The 15,494-nt window shown below is 43.8% G+C and overlaps 2 protein-coding genes across 7 annotated transcripts; one reads left to right on the forward strand and one right to left on the reverse strand.

Annotated features, from left to right (window-relative positions):
* Window positions 1-3,537: 3,537 nt before the first annotated feature.
* Window positions 3,538-7,558, reverse strand: LOC147058981 (uncharacterized). Its single transcript, XM_085906747.1, has 2 exons — window positions 6,950-7,558; window positions 3,538-3,636 (listed from the first exon to the last, which is right to left on the reverse strand). The coding sequence occupies exons 1-2, from the start codon at window positions 7,556-7,558 to the stop codon at window positions 3,538-3,540; spliced, it is 708 nt and encodes a 235-aa protein (XP_085762873.1).
* Window positions 7,559-12,266: 4,708 nt separating this feature from the next.
* Window positions 12,267-15,037, forward strand: terb2 (telomere repeat binding bouquet formation protein 2). Of its 6 annotated transcripts, XM_085907717.1 has the most exons (8): window positions 12,267-12,457; window positions 12,539-12,604; window positions 12,839-12,920; window positions 12,990-13,129; window positions 14,233-14,288; window positions 14,374-14,429; window positions 14,498-14,583; window positions 14,670-15,037. In XM_085907717.1, the coding sequence occupies exons 1-7, from the start codon at window positions 12,445-12,447 to the stop codon at window positions 14,568-14,570; spliced, it is 486 nt and encodes a 161-aa protein (XP_085763843.1). In that variant the 5' UTR covers window positions 12,267-12,444; the 3' UTR covers window positions 14,571-14,583; window positions 14,670-15,037. The 6 variants fall into 6 exon arrangements, with proteins under 6 accessions (XP_085763843.1, XP_085763839.1, XP_085763840.1 ...); XM_085907713.1 differs by having other exon boundaries at window positions 12,267-12,604; XM_085907714.1 differs by lacking the exon at window positions 14,498-14,583 and having other exon boundaries at window positions 12,267-12,604; window positions 14,670-15,036.
* Window positions 15,038-15,494: the final 457 nt, after the last annotated feature.

A 15,494-nucleotide genomic window follows, 5' to 3' on the forward strand; every position in this document is an offset into this window, starting at 1 on the left:
GGCACTCCAAGCTGGTGGGTAAGATGCGTAAGATCTGTTCAGTACACCACATCCTTTGCTTCCAAGTCCCCAGGTGGAAAATGCCTGCTATAAAAAAGAGAAAACACCCATACATGTAAAAAAAAGAAAGATGGCCAAACTTCAAAAAGTTTACATGATTGAGCAAAAACAATGCAATATTTGGATTCAGTCCTAAATCAGCAAACATTTCTTTTTAACCAGTGTAAGAAAATTATGATTTGTCAGACAACGATGTAAAGAGAGAGGAAATTAGCAGATGTGACGGCAGAGCCCATGTTACGGTCTGATTTGGTGATTAGTTGAAGCGCAGGGTCAAATTACGGTCAGCCAGGATTTTGTTTGATTAAGTACAGCTCAAAAAGCTCACGACTGTACCTATTTTGTGCTGCGAGACAGGATGGCACTCTTGAAATGGCTGCCTCATAACTGCACAAATAGGAAACAATCAAGCAAGCTTTGTGGTTTCATAATGAGCATAAAGGGAAAAGAGGTTCATCAGAATGCAATTTCATCCAATGTCGTACTTTCACAGGAACACTTATATAAACTTTACATGAACCCTGACTTTGCAAAGATAGTTATGATCAATATAAATACGTGTATATATTTTCTTTCAACTGATCAAAGATAAAATTAACAATTATTCTAATAATCAAATTGTCAAGCTTTTACATGTGTGCGTGTGTTGGTTTCTGTGATTGTGCTATGAATAAAGTTAAAAGATTGTGTTTAGATGGCAGCATCCTGCGGCAGTTATATAAGAGGAAACAGGTCTCCACATCACACAGCATCATTGACTACTAGAGAGAATCCAGAGGTCCAATAATATTCTTAGTCATTCAAGTCCCTTCTCTGTTTACATCTTTTAAATGGAAATGGGAAACCTGACACAGACGCCTTTTGTTTGTGTTTCGGGCTTGTTTTATTATGGTAATTCACAAGTTGAAGAAAAGAATAAGTTGGTGCTATCATTTGGCATTATATAATCACAGGCAACACAACAATCCTATTGAATGATTTCAACAAGTAGCACCCAAGTGATTTTTTTAATCATCTTTTTCATTTTAATTTAAAACTTTAGTTCCTACACTACCGTTCAAATGTTTGTGGTCACCCAGGCAATTAAGTGTTTTTCATGAAAGCTAACATAATTGCACAAGGGTTTTCAAGGTTTTTCAAGGGTTTTTTAATCATCCATTAGCCTTTTAACACAGTAGCAAACTCAATGGACCATTAGAACACTAGAGGGACGGTTGCTGGAAATGGGCCTTTTCCTACATTCCCTCTTTCGAAAAGAGATCGCAAACATTCTCGATGGAATTATTGATACCTGAAGCTTCTGTCAATTCAATCGAGAGAGCCTTCCGGCCCTGGAGGGCACTGGTTACAGAGCCATCGGCTGTGTTATTGGGGATGTAAGTACAACACATATTCCCAAACATGGAACACACCCCATCTTCTTTTGCCTTTTCCATATGCAATGCCGTCCTATTTTGAACCGCCATCAGTGAAGTCAGGACTAGTTGTTCAGATAACTCTTCCACAGCATCCCTAGTTAAATGAGCTAATTATTTATATTTAATTAGCTGCACATTGTAGTGAATATAATTGGTGATCCATATTTCTTTGGGGGGGTGATTGGAAAGATTGCCAAACCCTGCACCCACCTGGTCCACTAGTTTGACTTTGTTAGGAACTCCTCTCGGTATGCCAGTGGTGTATGTGAGAGAATTTAGTGTAGGGTCGAATGCATGTCCCCCTCCATCCTGCTGGAGAACCTTTCACCCAATATGTGTCTGCGTCTACAAGCAGTTAATGCGTTGGGTGTGGTCTGTTGCATTTTATTAATTTCGTTACCAAGCAGGAACAATGGAGCCGCGAGACGGACCATGGCACACCTCCCCTGCGTACCTTTGCTTATTCGCGCCAAGATGCGGTGTTCCCAAGAGTACCAAAACAAGCCAGACTTTGCCTGATCTGCGAGGCATTTCCAAAGGAGGTACACCAAATGTGTCCAGCGACCCCACGTCCCTGGAGCCCAACGACATGTTATTGCATCGTCGCGTGCCGGTCTGACCATTGATAGGTGATACCACTGTGAGCCTCGCTTTTCCAACTGGACTGCGTTGTTGATCCTGGCGACCACCTTCCACGGCACCGTCCATCTTAGCGCCCTCCATTTCCTGCTGAGGGCACTTGAGTACATGGAAGTCCTTTGACGTTCTGTGGCAGTTGAATTTCTGCTACCTGGAGAGACTAACTGTTTGCTACAGCATGCAGTCATTCCCAGTATGATTTATAGCCCTTTGGGTGGTTCACTGGGGCCAAAATCTGTGGTGGCAATTGCAGTGGCATCAATAATTGTCTGGCCGTCAGTAATCCAAATGGGGTGTGTCCTGTGCTGCAATTTATGATGTGTTTGATGAGCAGCCGTGCAATCGAAAGGGCACCTAGCCAATCTAGCCCTGTTGTTGCCACAATTTTTGCCACCTTGTCTTTGAGTGTTCAAATCAATGTTTCCACCCTTCCTTGTGACTGAGGGTGCCAGACTGTTCCAAATGTGTCTTTTAGACCCAGCATTTGTTCCACCTGTTGCAGGCACATCACATTGTCTGATCTGATCAATTAAGGGAAGCCATGTGTTGGGATGTAATGATTCACTCGTGCTTTGATGACAGTGGTGGAGTCCTTGCAGGAAGCTGTGTATGCTTCCGGCCATCCCAAAAAGGAATCCACCACTACCAACATGCACATCTTACCTTTGACTCTATCAATCATGTCTGTGAAGACAATATTGATTTGAACTGATGTGTGCCTGGTTATACCAAAAAGGTAAGTTTAAATGTGTAGGCCTGACCGATATGACAATTGACCACTACTGCTTTCACCATTTCCTGTAAATGGGGTGACACCAGGCCTTGAGGCAGCTTAACATGGGTCCCACGGCCAAATGTGCAGACCCATGTGCTTCTTATAGCAGTGATTTACTGAGAGGACCACCGGAAGCCCCTCCTTTCTGGAGGGACCTCTCCACAGGTAATCAGTCCTCCTTTCTGGAGGGACCTCTCCACAGGTAATCAGTCCTCCTTTTGGCGTGAAACACCAACCAAAAGGAAAAATTCCCGGGTGGGACTATTCCCTGTGCTTTCGTGATGTCCTCCAGAGACCTTTTGAGTTGCACCATTTAGGCACACGTCGACACCCTAAACCCTGCGGCCATCTTAGCAGCTTTGTCAGTCTCGGCCTTGCACCACCAACATGACGTCGATGCTATGGCTCATGCATTTTACAACAGCAAGCCAATATGGCAACCCAACGGCTTGACCCAGCTGTTCCATGAATTGGTGATGGGAAACTGGCAATCCTTAAGCCGTGCGGAAACCCTTATGTATCCAGGACACCAAATTTACCATGACCAACCGACCAAATACGCCGAATCCTGTTCCCAAGCTTAGTGAAGGGTTTCAACCAGTGGTTCCAGCACCCTGGTCTCTCAAGTAATTCCCACCCGCTCGACTACCGCAAAACCCACACAGAGGGACCTACCAGAAGCCCGCCAACAGCAACTGTCGGTGAAAAGAATGTTCCCATCCTGTAAAGGAGAGACCTGCACGTCTGGTCAGACACAGTTGCTCCTGAGAGACATGCATTACACAGCAATGGGTTGCACATTTATTAAAGTTAGAATCAGCCGTGTTGATTCCTTGGCTTCCACATGTCATGTGTTTTGCTGTCAGCAAGGTGATCAAGCAATCTTGGTTTATTTGACATGACGAACGTTGACGCAACAAATTATGTCACTGAGTGTTCCGTCAAAATGACGAGCGGGAAGCCCATCACCAGATGGCCCACTTTTTGTAGGCTGGTGGCCAAAGCGGCTGCATTAGCAGTGCATGATGGTTGTTTGGAATCATCATGTCAAGTAACACACTAATGTACATTAGCACCGGTTGTCAACCATCTCGGTTTTGGATTAAAATGTAATTTGTGACCGTTATGTTAATTGACACGTCAGGACGTCAAGATGAATAGGTGTATTGTAGTCAAGTGAGGCAAGGTGGGCGGTGGCTGCGAGTCCTCAGTCTCCGGAGTCCACTCCAACACTTTGCCCAAATTTCGCAAAAGTGACAGTGATAGTCTCTGTGTTGAGTGCACATTATGGTCCTCGCGGCAGCAATGACACGCCCCAGGAATGATGTCATCCAATCACTGCACCATTAGAGCACTATTTGGTATGTTGAGGTCAAAGTCTATGGCCGAGCTTGAACCCTTGTGGCAAACGTATGTATTGCAATTTTCAGTCTTTGTGTGAATGCAAAATATTGTCAACCCTCCTTGGTTATTGTCAGACCGAAAAAAGCATTTGCCAAATAAATCACAAAACAAAAACCTAATCATAATTCTGATGTTAGGTTGATGGCAAACTGTGTGGGTCAGGCACTGAGAGGCAGCCAGTGGTGGTGCTTGTGTTGATTTTGCGTGAGTCGTGTGTGATTCTGTAATTTATTTTTGTTAGCTTTCAATACCGGGAGCAAATGTATGTAGAAAGGCAAGGATGATGGTTCGATTACACCAACCTTCCACGTCCCCACCAATTTGTCCTCAATGCCCTTTATTGATGCCAGTTTGTCGGGCTATTGTGCGACCCAAACAAGTGTATCTGGTTTGACTTTAAACATAATGGGAAGGGTGGTTGTGCAGAAGCCCTCATCCTCTGGCCCCTGGGACCAGAGCGTGGCGGGCATGCTTTCAATTAACCCGTGGGCTTTAGGGTGGCTCTTCTGTGTTCATCCTACACCATTAAAGCTGTGTGTGAGTTCGGTCACATTTAGCAGCGATGCCTTGCTTTCCAATATAAATGGCAGAGCACTGAATTCACTTCAACTTCATCAAACGTCTCTCTGTGCATATCATCATGATTTCTATCATAAAGGAGAGTGCAGTGGAGTGGGTCGAGAGGCGTAGCAAAAGGCTGGAGTGTCTGGACCCAGGGTTTTCAGATTAGGAAGGAGAGAATTCCACTCTTTTTAGTTCTTACAGGTGCCAGTTTTGCCCAGTAAATATCAACGTACGGGTCTGTGGGCACAGGCACCATCAACCACACGCCATGGTCACCCCCTCCACCCCAAACAGTTTGGGTCGAGCCCCAGGAAGAGTGATTTCCACCCCTTGTGTCGTGCACAGCAGGATGGCTCTGGTTTTTGTGACCAGGTCTCTTCTTAACAAGTTCATTGGTGTACACTGGTGTTGCAATGTCTGTCCCAGCAGCTGGACTTGAAGCGATATTGTCCATAAGAGTATTGTGGGAGACCCAGAGAAGCCCATGAGGGTCACTGTGTTTGTAGTCAGTGACAAAGACGGCAAATGGGAAGTTGATTGAAGAATACGTTGCCCCAGTGTCCACAAGCATCCGCACCCGGGTCCCATCTACCGTCACTTCAAGGAGGGATTCTGCCAGTCCCCCCTCCTTGCCCTCTCCTGGGCACTCCTATTGTCCATGCCCCTTCCCCAGGGGGTACACGGCTGGGCATTGTTGTACGCTCCCCATCCAGCTCTTGTACTGCCAGGGTGGTAGGCTGTTTCTGGTTGACAGGCTGGGTTGAGCTGGATCCTGCTGCCTCTGGGCTTGGCTTGGAAGAGCCCCTTGTGGCCCCTGTACGTTCATGACATGTCCAGGATGCATCATGCCCAAGGGTGGGTATGGACAGTTCATCACCATATGGTCAGTGGCTCCGCATCTGAAGCATCCGCTCCTTCCCCTTTCCATTCCACCCCGGGTTTGTCCAACTCCTCCCCAGCTACGCCCACGGCCCCCACCACGGCCAGCTCCACGAGACTGTCCAGTCAGCACCATCATGTTATCCTTGCCTTTTTTCTTTTGTTGGGCCCGTTTAGCCTCTAGTCGTGCTTTGTTCAAATTGAGCTTTAACAACTGTTGTTCCAATTCAGAGTTGTTAGCCTTCTTTTCTCTGACCTGTTTCACATACAGCTTCAACGCATGAACGACATGTCGTCTAAATCTGGAGTCGTCATCGTCTAACAAATCAGGGTCTTTTTCCAAGTCATTGCGCACCTCCTCTGGCAGGGCGCGAATCAGTGAAGCTCTAAATATTTGAGTGGCAAGAGGTGTATTGGAAGGGTGACGACCTGTGGTTGAAGTCCATCTTTCTACACATTCCGTGTAAAAATCTGTTGGATCAATTTTTTCGGTGTATTCAGATAACACAGGAGTGCCTGTCTCTCCCCGAGGAAATAGCTCTCTCAGGGCACTGAATGCTACGCTAGCAAGAGGCCCAAATGGCTCCTCATCTCCCACAGCAGTCAGCTGTGCGGCTTCCTCGACTTTTTTGGCATCGTGAAAGGAACAACACCCGCGCAGTGCAGCACGGAAGTCGCCCACAGCCACTCTTTGCCCCGCCATTAAGGCTATAAAACCTGAAATCCACCTGTGGGCCCCTCTGTTTAAGTTAGGTAATCTGTTCACCAGTGCATGCGTGTCACGGACCCCTGTAGGCTCGTAATGCCAACCCCAGCCTAGGTTACACAGAGGCATTTGTATGGAATGTTTTTTGGTTTTGGATCTTAATTCATACTTATTGCTAACAACAACAGCCTTTTTTTTTTCTGCCACTACTGCCTTTTCAATGTCCATACGATCACGTCGCGCTTCCATTACGTCAGTCCTATCATCAGTGTCACTATCAGTAATAGTATGAGTCTCATTGGTAACACCAGCAGCATCATCCAGGTTAAATCGCGATGGCCAGGTGGGTGTTGTCTTTTGACCAGTCGGTGGGCGGGTTGGCCTGTCACCGAAATATGAGGGCGTTGCCAACCCCTCCCCTAAAAGATCCTTATCATTAATTTTTGTATTGTTGAACCCTGGAGTTTGATGTGTTGGAGTGGGCCCCGTCACCGCACCACCTACCTCTGCATAGAGACGGATTAATCTGTGTTCCGTCTGGTTCATATCTGGAGCTTCCTGAATCTGTCCCGCGACTTCTATCATAGGTGCCATCACACATGGTGTCTCCAGCATGGGGGGTGGGTACGCTGGCGGCGCCGAAGGGAGAGAAAAGTTGGTGAATTTGTTGTCAACTGGCAGAGTTGGACACAACGATGCTTTTTTACTCACCCGGGTTCCAGTGTTTACAGGCATACTCACGCTGGTGACAGGGTTTCCCCCCTCCCGGATTTTCGCTAACACTGTGGCTCCCATTGCCAAAAAATGCACACGACGTCTCGCTTCTTCTACTTTTTCAAGCCGTTTCTTTGCTCCTCTTTTCTCCCACCAATTTACCTCTTTCATTGCTCTCTTCTCCTCTTCTGTCTGTTCCCATAATTCTTTCTCTTCATGACACAACTCATCACTTATCTGACTCCATGTCACCTCCTTTCTTTGCAACTTACTGTTTGTCTTTTGCAACTTAACCCATTCCTTCCGCAACTTTTCCTTCTCCCCTTTCTTATCTTTCTCCTTCAGATTACCCAAGACTTGAGACCAAATTTCTGTGAACTTCTCCTCAACAGTAGTCATAGTCAAACACTGAGGGCTGAGTCAGATCGAGCAAGGAATCCAATCAGTTTTAGAGGGCCCCAAAACTCCTCTACGTGTACCGAAATGTCACAAAGTTCCCCCGCGTCCGGGCGAATGCCAGTCAACGCCGAGGCAAACTCAGAACCTCCTTAACACCAATTGATCTACCACAATCCACACCTTAATTTAGCATAGTCAATATGCAGAACTTCAAGGGCTTCTGCTTACCTTTTCATAGCAGCCGCTGGCGTGGAAAGTGGAGAGAACAATCAATGCGTCGCCAGTGACTCAGGAGGTGGTGTCCAGACTGACCTTTGCGATCACAAACAAGGCGTTATTACCATTCCTGCCCCCCCACTCCTACATCGGGGTCACCAACTGAAGGCGGAAAATATCCACTCTTTTTAAATGGCCAAGTGACAAATAAACTCTTATCACTTTGTGGAGTTCCGAGGTGCTCGTTGGGTGGATGCAGGAATCAACACAGGCACTCGTCTATCGCATCAGCGACACAACCAAGTATATATTCCTCCCAAAATTGTCTAATAACAGCAAGCCAATTCTCTAAGCGGAGCTCCGGGTCACATCCGTCCCTAACCGCAAAGGTAGCGATACAGAGTGACAAAGAACGCATTTCCGTGACCCAGACTTTATATATGACATTTCATCAAAAGGGTGGGCTTTGCAGTTTGTGTGTGTATGTGTGTTTTTGTTGTTGGCCGCCACGTTGATAATTGTGTTTGAGGTTGGTCAGCCCGATCCTGCTGCGGCCATAATTCAGGAGTGGTCGTGTCCTCCCTTCATGAGGCTGAAGTTTCACAGATAAGGATAATTGGTGCATGGTTTGTCCTTTAGCTGGACTACGAACAAAGAAGTTGTCTTGTCTTCCCCGTGAGATTGACTTCTCCTCTGTCGTGGGGGTTTACCGCCACAGCTCCACCTGAGGTCATGCCAGCCTCTCCAGACCGTCTCAGTAAATGGAAAATGAAAAGCAACTATTGCAAGCAGTACTAAGTTCACATGTGTCTTCTAAATGGCAATTACGTGGAGAGCATATATGTAAATTCTTTAAATATAAATTCCTACAGCCTTTATACATCTATGTAGCTATTGCATTAAAAACCTGACGTTTCCAGCTACAATAGTCATTTACCACATTAATGAGTATAATCTTGATTCATTTAATGTTACCCTCATTGAAAAATAGTGATTTTATCTTAAGACGAAGGACATTTCCAAGTGACCCCAAACTTTTGAACGGTAGTGTTAATACAATGTGTAAGTAGTACTTTCTCGTTGCCTTAGTTTTCCATCCATCCATTTTCTGAATCGCTTTGTCCCCACGGGAGTCGCGTGCTATCCCAGCCGTCATCGAGCAGTAGGCGGGGGACACCCTGAACTGGTTGCCAGCCAATCGCAGAGCACACAGAGACGAACAAGCATCCGCACTTGCACTCATACCTAGGGACAAATTAGAGTCTTCAATTGGCCTACCAAGCATGTTTTTGGGATGTGGGAGAAAACCGGAGTGCGCGGAGAAATCCCACGCGGACACAGGGAGAACATGCAAATTCCACACAGGGAGGGCCGGAGGTGGACTCGAACCCGCACCCTCCTAACAATACAAATAAATACAATACAGATAAACTTTATAATACTCAATTTAAAATCAATGTAAAGTACTGATAATGGCTGCAATGTTTTTTTTCTTTTTCATAAAGTCTCCCCCGTGGGCGAATGGTTGCCAATTTGAGAAAAGCATGAACCAGTCCCCAAATAAACACACATAAAAAAAACAAAAAAAACACCAGCAGTGAATGCTAAAAAATGAGAAGTGGCATAATCTTGTTTATACCCTCATTTAAATCAATGCGGGAAGAGGCTTGAGCGTTTTCACGAAGCTTACGTGAAGCAGTGACGTGACTTTTAATTTGTCCTATGTGTGTTGCCATGTTCAACAACCCAAATTATTTATGCCTCTTTTGCCTCTCACGATTCACAAATCAAGGTCAATTGAGTTACTTCCTGTGATGGGAGAGAAATGATAGAAATGAGCTTCCCTCCTGATTTTACGTTGTGCACGGAGATATTGCTCCGCGTCTTTTTAGTACGTGATCAACTCAAATATAGAAATTAATTAGACGTTAGAGAAATAACAAACAGGCAGACCTTTTTAATCACCATGAATAATTGTGCTGTGGATAAAAACATGCCTCATGGCTACATTGTCTGTGTTTATGCTGCACTGCTATCTGGGAAGACATTTTAAAAGTTGGATACAAGACGGCAAAAGAATATTAAAAACAGAGATAAAGATAAGGCCATTATTTTAAATAGCCGGTGTTCAGCCAAGTATAAACCCGAAGGAACAGTCATCATTTAGCGGCGCCATGCTTTTACCTCCAAAAGATGACTCATAGTGGATGCGAGTAACTGAGAGGGCAAATAATGTTCACACTTGTTCTGCTCAGCAGCTGCAATGCTGGAACACACCGAAGAAAGGGTAATTTTGTTGATTCTTGTTGAATTTTGTTGACTATCACCTGGGAAACATTGACAAAAAAGCATGACATAAGATGGAGGCAATCCTTTAGGAACCAATTCAAAATGATTGGACTATAATTGGGAACTATTTAAAAGGTGACGAGGGCAGGTGAATGGAGCATTACAGCAGTCGTTTACAATTTTTAACCTTTTCACACTATATTGTTTCAGGCCGGTTTCTCGTTCTAGCTCGAGCTCTCTAGAGGAGACCTGGGATCTTGAGACTGCTGTTTCTCCAGGTATCTGCTGGAGCCGTCCAACCATCTTGGAGGTTACTGTCCCCGGTGCCACAAACACTCATGGCTCCTCTATTGTCTGCTACTTTCATATTTTGGCTAGTGCTTTCCTTCACTGTGTCAGGCTGGTTGGTCATCACTAGTTTGCAGCTTGGCCTGGTTATTCTCTCCATTCTCATCCGACAGCCGGATCTCACTGGTGTTAATCTGGACATGAATCACTTTTTGAATTGTATTTCCAACTTTGTGGAGATATGGGAAAGCAAGGGTGCATTGTATTTTCGGTTTACCAATGCTCACGCTGGGCTGTCAATCCCTGTTCCATGTTCCAAACACGAGTGAACTGATGAGACAATACATCAAAGATGTGGTGAACAATAAAACCTCATCCTGCGGCGGCCCTTAATCCTTCAACACCTGCAATTTCAAGACCGCTGCTTTGATGTGTCAGGTTCCGTTGTAGGGAAAAAGGCTTGATATAGCTTAATGAAAGTTCACATGGCAGGTGTTAAACCACAAAGCTTTGCCGATCAATCTCAATAACTGGCTTGATTTATTTCTGGGCTAATTAGAATTTGTTAAATTGACATAGAGATCTCAGCAAAGTGAACATTTCCTGGTATAGTACAGAGGATGGCTGGGCCAGCTCAACCACTATTGCCCATTCTCCCCCTCATTCCAGTGGGAAGCAAGCTTAGTGGACAAACTCGACAGCAAACAATGGAGACAATGACAGGTTCAATGATTTTACCATGAGTGACCTATATGAATTAATATACAGTGCATCATCGTGTCGTAGGGAAGAGCTGGATGTGCAAAATGAATGAAGAGAGAGTGAATTAATGATAATGATGGAATTAGAGATGGAGTTAATTATTATTTTAGTGATTAAGTCAGATGAAATTTAATATCCACAGTCCAAAATTCTAACATTTTCCACATATGAGAACAATCAAACGACAGCCGAAATGGAGATTGATCAAAGTATTCTCTGTAGTATCCATTGAGCAATCCATTCTTTCTGCACTGCTGTTCAAAATATTCCATTTACCTACAGCCTAGAACAGATACATTTTTATTCTGATGTTTGATAATAGGGAGTTTGGCCTTCTACGTTTAATAAGCATAAGCAGTCCTTCTTTCATGAAGAGCCCACTCTGAACACGACATTATGAAGGAGGTTGAGAGGGGGGTGGACTGGGCGTGGCTTCACTGTTGTCATGGCAACAGAGTTAGCGCTGCTTTGAATCTCTTGGACCAGTCAGTGTACACAACCTGTGCACTGTGGCGGGACTCAATTGCCATTGCAGTGCAGTCGCCCTTAATACTCTGGGGAAAAAAAAGCCTATGACATGGTGACACTGAGAGCATCTCAAGAGCATCACTTGGATTGGAAGCATCCTGGCAGCACTCCTGCACTGCAATAACCACTTTAATAGGCTGTCACTGTTATAAAACACAAGGCTAAATGATATTACAGAAATGGATATTGGGAGAGTGTGCTTTGGTGTGATTGCAACAAGCACCTAACCCGCATACGACCCCATCGCTGATGTTCTGAGCGGAGCGAGGTTGTCTGTGCCTGATGTTGTTATGAATAACAGTGATTTGAAAACATATCAGCTTGTGTTAAATGTACTTAAACGTTATCGCTCATGGCAGCCGTAACCTCCAGCAGAATATGCACCGTCATCAAATATTAGCTGAACGTTTCACTGGTTTGATATCAGGGCAAATGAGACTTGATGAAGGACACTTGGGGGGTAAAGAAGAGGAATACTAGTCCCTTAAGTGATGCTCAGTCGTTGCCTGATTTGACCTCAAACCTATAACAGTACTTGAAAGAATCGTCCTGAGCCGTAAACAAGAACGGCGATTTATATGTGCCCTATAAAATGCTTCCATCTAGCGGTGCAATTTAGTAGTGCAGACATTGAAATTCAGACTTCTGAAAAATGTACGGCGTAATGTGTTTGTGCCTTGGGTAGTTGTGTCTTGCTATATAATCATGGAAATTTACAAATTACTATAGTCAGAGAAATACTGAATCTGATAAAAAAGAAAAAGAAAAAAAGAAACAGTACTTAGGAGTCTCTTAAGGGCTGCATGCTGTTTGAAGGTGAGGCAGAGCAGAAACCTTTGCGGCGTCAAGTTAACTTGGGTTTACATACCCCGAATTTAACTCCATTTGTCGATGTAGTGATGTTTGCGAACAAGAAGGCCTGGTTTTCGAGCAGTGTTTCACTGTCACTTCGGGATTTTTGGCGTAAGTACAATTTAATGAGTGGACATAACTGATTTTTAGCTAACTAGCTTAAGATGTTGATGATTATACTTAAAACACCCGTCTATAAGATAATAAAAAAAAGATGTACCAGTACTTATTAAAGATTTAACATTACATTTGTGCATGAATAAACGTGAATAAAAGATAAAACATTTCACAATATCCTCTTAAGTGGTGTTGATAAATGTAAGGTGTTATTTTGCTGGCTTGCAGTCGCGGAGGATGGAATAGTTACAGGTTGGAAAACAGCAGATTATATTTTTAGTGATGACGCTGAACACCCCGACACACTCCGGTTAGTGTTAAAATCGTTTCAACATTCCACCAGTCGGTTGGATACTAAAAGTGCAGTTGTTGTTTTCAGGATTTTTCAAAGCATGGAGTACATCTGGAACAAAGTGACAGTTTTTCACAGCTTTTTCCTGAGTTCATGTGGAAAGCGACAGAGTACCAAGTCAGTGAGCATCGGTCACTATGTGCTGCCTCCAGTCCCAGTGCAGAATGGTGAGGATGGTTTTGACCTAATTATGTGTTTATTTATTCCTTTTGAGGTCAATAATGAAGAAATAATAAGCAACAAAACCTCATCAAAACTACTGCAAACAGCAATCACGGTTACAGCCACAATATTCACCTGCTTGGCACCTATATTGTGCTTTTATCTTATCTTTTATCTACAAAGCACTTTACAAGGCCTCACATTCACCCATTCACACACCAATGACAGCCTGCTGTCATGCAAGGTGCTTCCAGGTCCACGCTGGGGTTCAGTGTCTGGATGAAGGACACTTGGACCTGGTCACTAGGGTTGATGATCGCTCCCACAACCTTAGAGTTGAGTGACAAATGCAAACGTCGCCCCTTCCTTAATAATGATAATTGTACGTTATTTTCAAATTGATTTTATTTAGGATAGCCCCTTGAAATGGACCATCTTGTCTTCCAGGGTTCCAACAAAATGACAGACAACACATAATTCATACTAATTCAAAAAATATTAAAAACAATAATAAATAAATTAATCAAACAAATACTTAAGTTGTTTTTTGGGGGAGACGTTTTGGGGAATTTGTTTTTGCCTAAATGATCTCCTTAAGGTGTTGGCCGCCTGTTATCACCCCCTCCTTTGTTGACAGATGCATTTCTACCACTACATAAAATGATTAATAAATCTGAAATATTCAATTTTTGGTTTGTTTCACTTTTTTGGATATGTTTTCTAAAAAATGATTGATGACTATTATTTTAGGGAGGCATTATTAATATAAATGGATATCCCACTGATTATTCAATTATGAACATTCAGTAATAACTGAGTGCCATACTTGCAAGGGCAGTATGATAGAGCTCAATGTCAATTGAACATCCTGGCCAACCTAACCCTGTGTGCCAGTGATTCTCAACTGAAACTTGGCTTTTACTTTTGGTCACTAAATTGAAAGTCTGACCCACTTTTAATCTGCACTCATATTGAATTGACTGAATTTCTACTTGTTATCCAACTCAGCCATAATGTGTCTGGTGAGAGTAACTGGTGTGTAAAGAAACCAAGCAGTTACATATATAATTAATACACAATATTGATTGTGTGTTCTTTGATTCTTAAGCCATGAGAAATGTGGTTGGAAGACTTATTTGGGAGCATGACCAACCACCTACACAGGTATGATTACTGACACATGATGATCGCTAATTTGTTGGAAATTGCCTTCATTTGACTCCTTTCTGCCTCTTTGTGTTTCCCGGAGAGTTTTGCTGACCAGGCCGCCGATAATGACAAGGAAGCAGAGTACATCAGTGACGGGTTTGTTAAGAATTGACTGCAAAAGAATATAATAAGAATACATTGCAGCCATCTTCCTATTATAACAGGAGTGACGCATTTAGTGCAAGCACTTCAGAGAACGAATCATGCACATGTTGCGACCGAAAGATGATCCAATAAATCTGTGACACTGGTACATGTGAAACAATTACAAATCTTTAGTTGGACTCATGGCAAATCAGTATTGGACTAATATATCGTGTCACTTTATTCACCTAGGGGGAAGTTGGCATGCAGCCCATTGAGCCGGTGAGACTGTTACCACCATCCAAACTGTTTCCTGAGCTCTCATTGGAAATAAATGCTGTTGGGTTAATTTAAAGCGTCACATGTGATTGATGTTTTAAATTATATTTGACGTAAGTTTATGGATTCTACCTTGATATGTGTTTTTACTAAATGTGAAGAATTGAGAGGCATACCAAAGGGAAACACTGTGCCCAGTGTCACTCAAAGTAAATCAATAATCAAAGTGTTCAAATATTTGAATCTGCAAACCTGGAAAGCACGAATTTCTGCTTCTACCTGTACTACCGGGATTTCAGTGCAATCATCCCACAGACACCCCTTGACCTCCCTGCACATTGAAGAAGTAGCAATGGAAGTAGATTTCAGTAACAAGTATCTTGAGAGAAGAAACACTTTCTGTCTGCATCACATCTCTACTTCTGGAAGCTGCGTCGTGCCAGACTGGACAGTCTTCTGCAAATGTGTGGTGGAGAACATCCTCAGCAGCAGCATCACGGTGCGGCACAGCTGCAGAAAGGAAGATCCTCCAAAGGACATGAAAGCTTACTGTGAGGATTGTTGAGAACAGCCTCCAAGCAAATATGATGTGCAATCTGCAGCATGAACACTTTGCATCTAGTTCAAAACATATCACAAGTCTTGGAACTTAGTGGGCTACTGCGACCTCTGCTATCACGTTTCAAACAATGTTATGTGGAAACGTGTTTTAAACCTGATGAGAGGGGGGGAGTCGCTGATAGTGCAGGCGTGCACTTGCTTGCTTTGTGTGTCGACACCGTGAGTTCGATTCCCACG

Source organism: Syngnathus leptorhynchus, chromosome 3 (genome assembly GCF_054491065.1).
Source record: "Syngnathus leptorhynchus isolate UIUO chromosome 3, UIUO_Slep, whole genome shotgun sequence".
Taxonomy (NCBI): Eukaryota; Metazoa; Chordata; class Actinopteri; order Syngnathiformes; family Syngnathidae; genus Syngnathus; species Syngnathus leptorhynchus.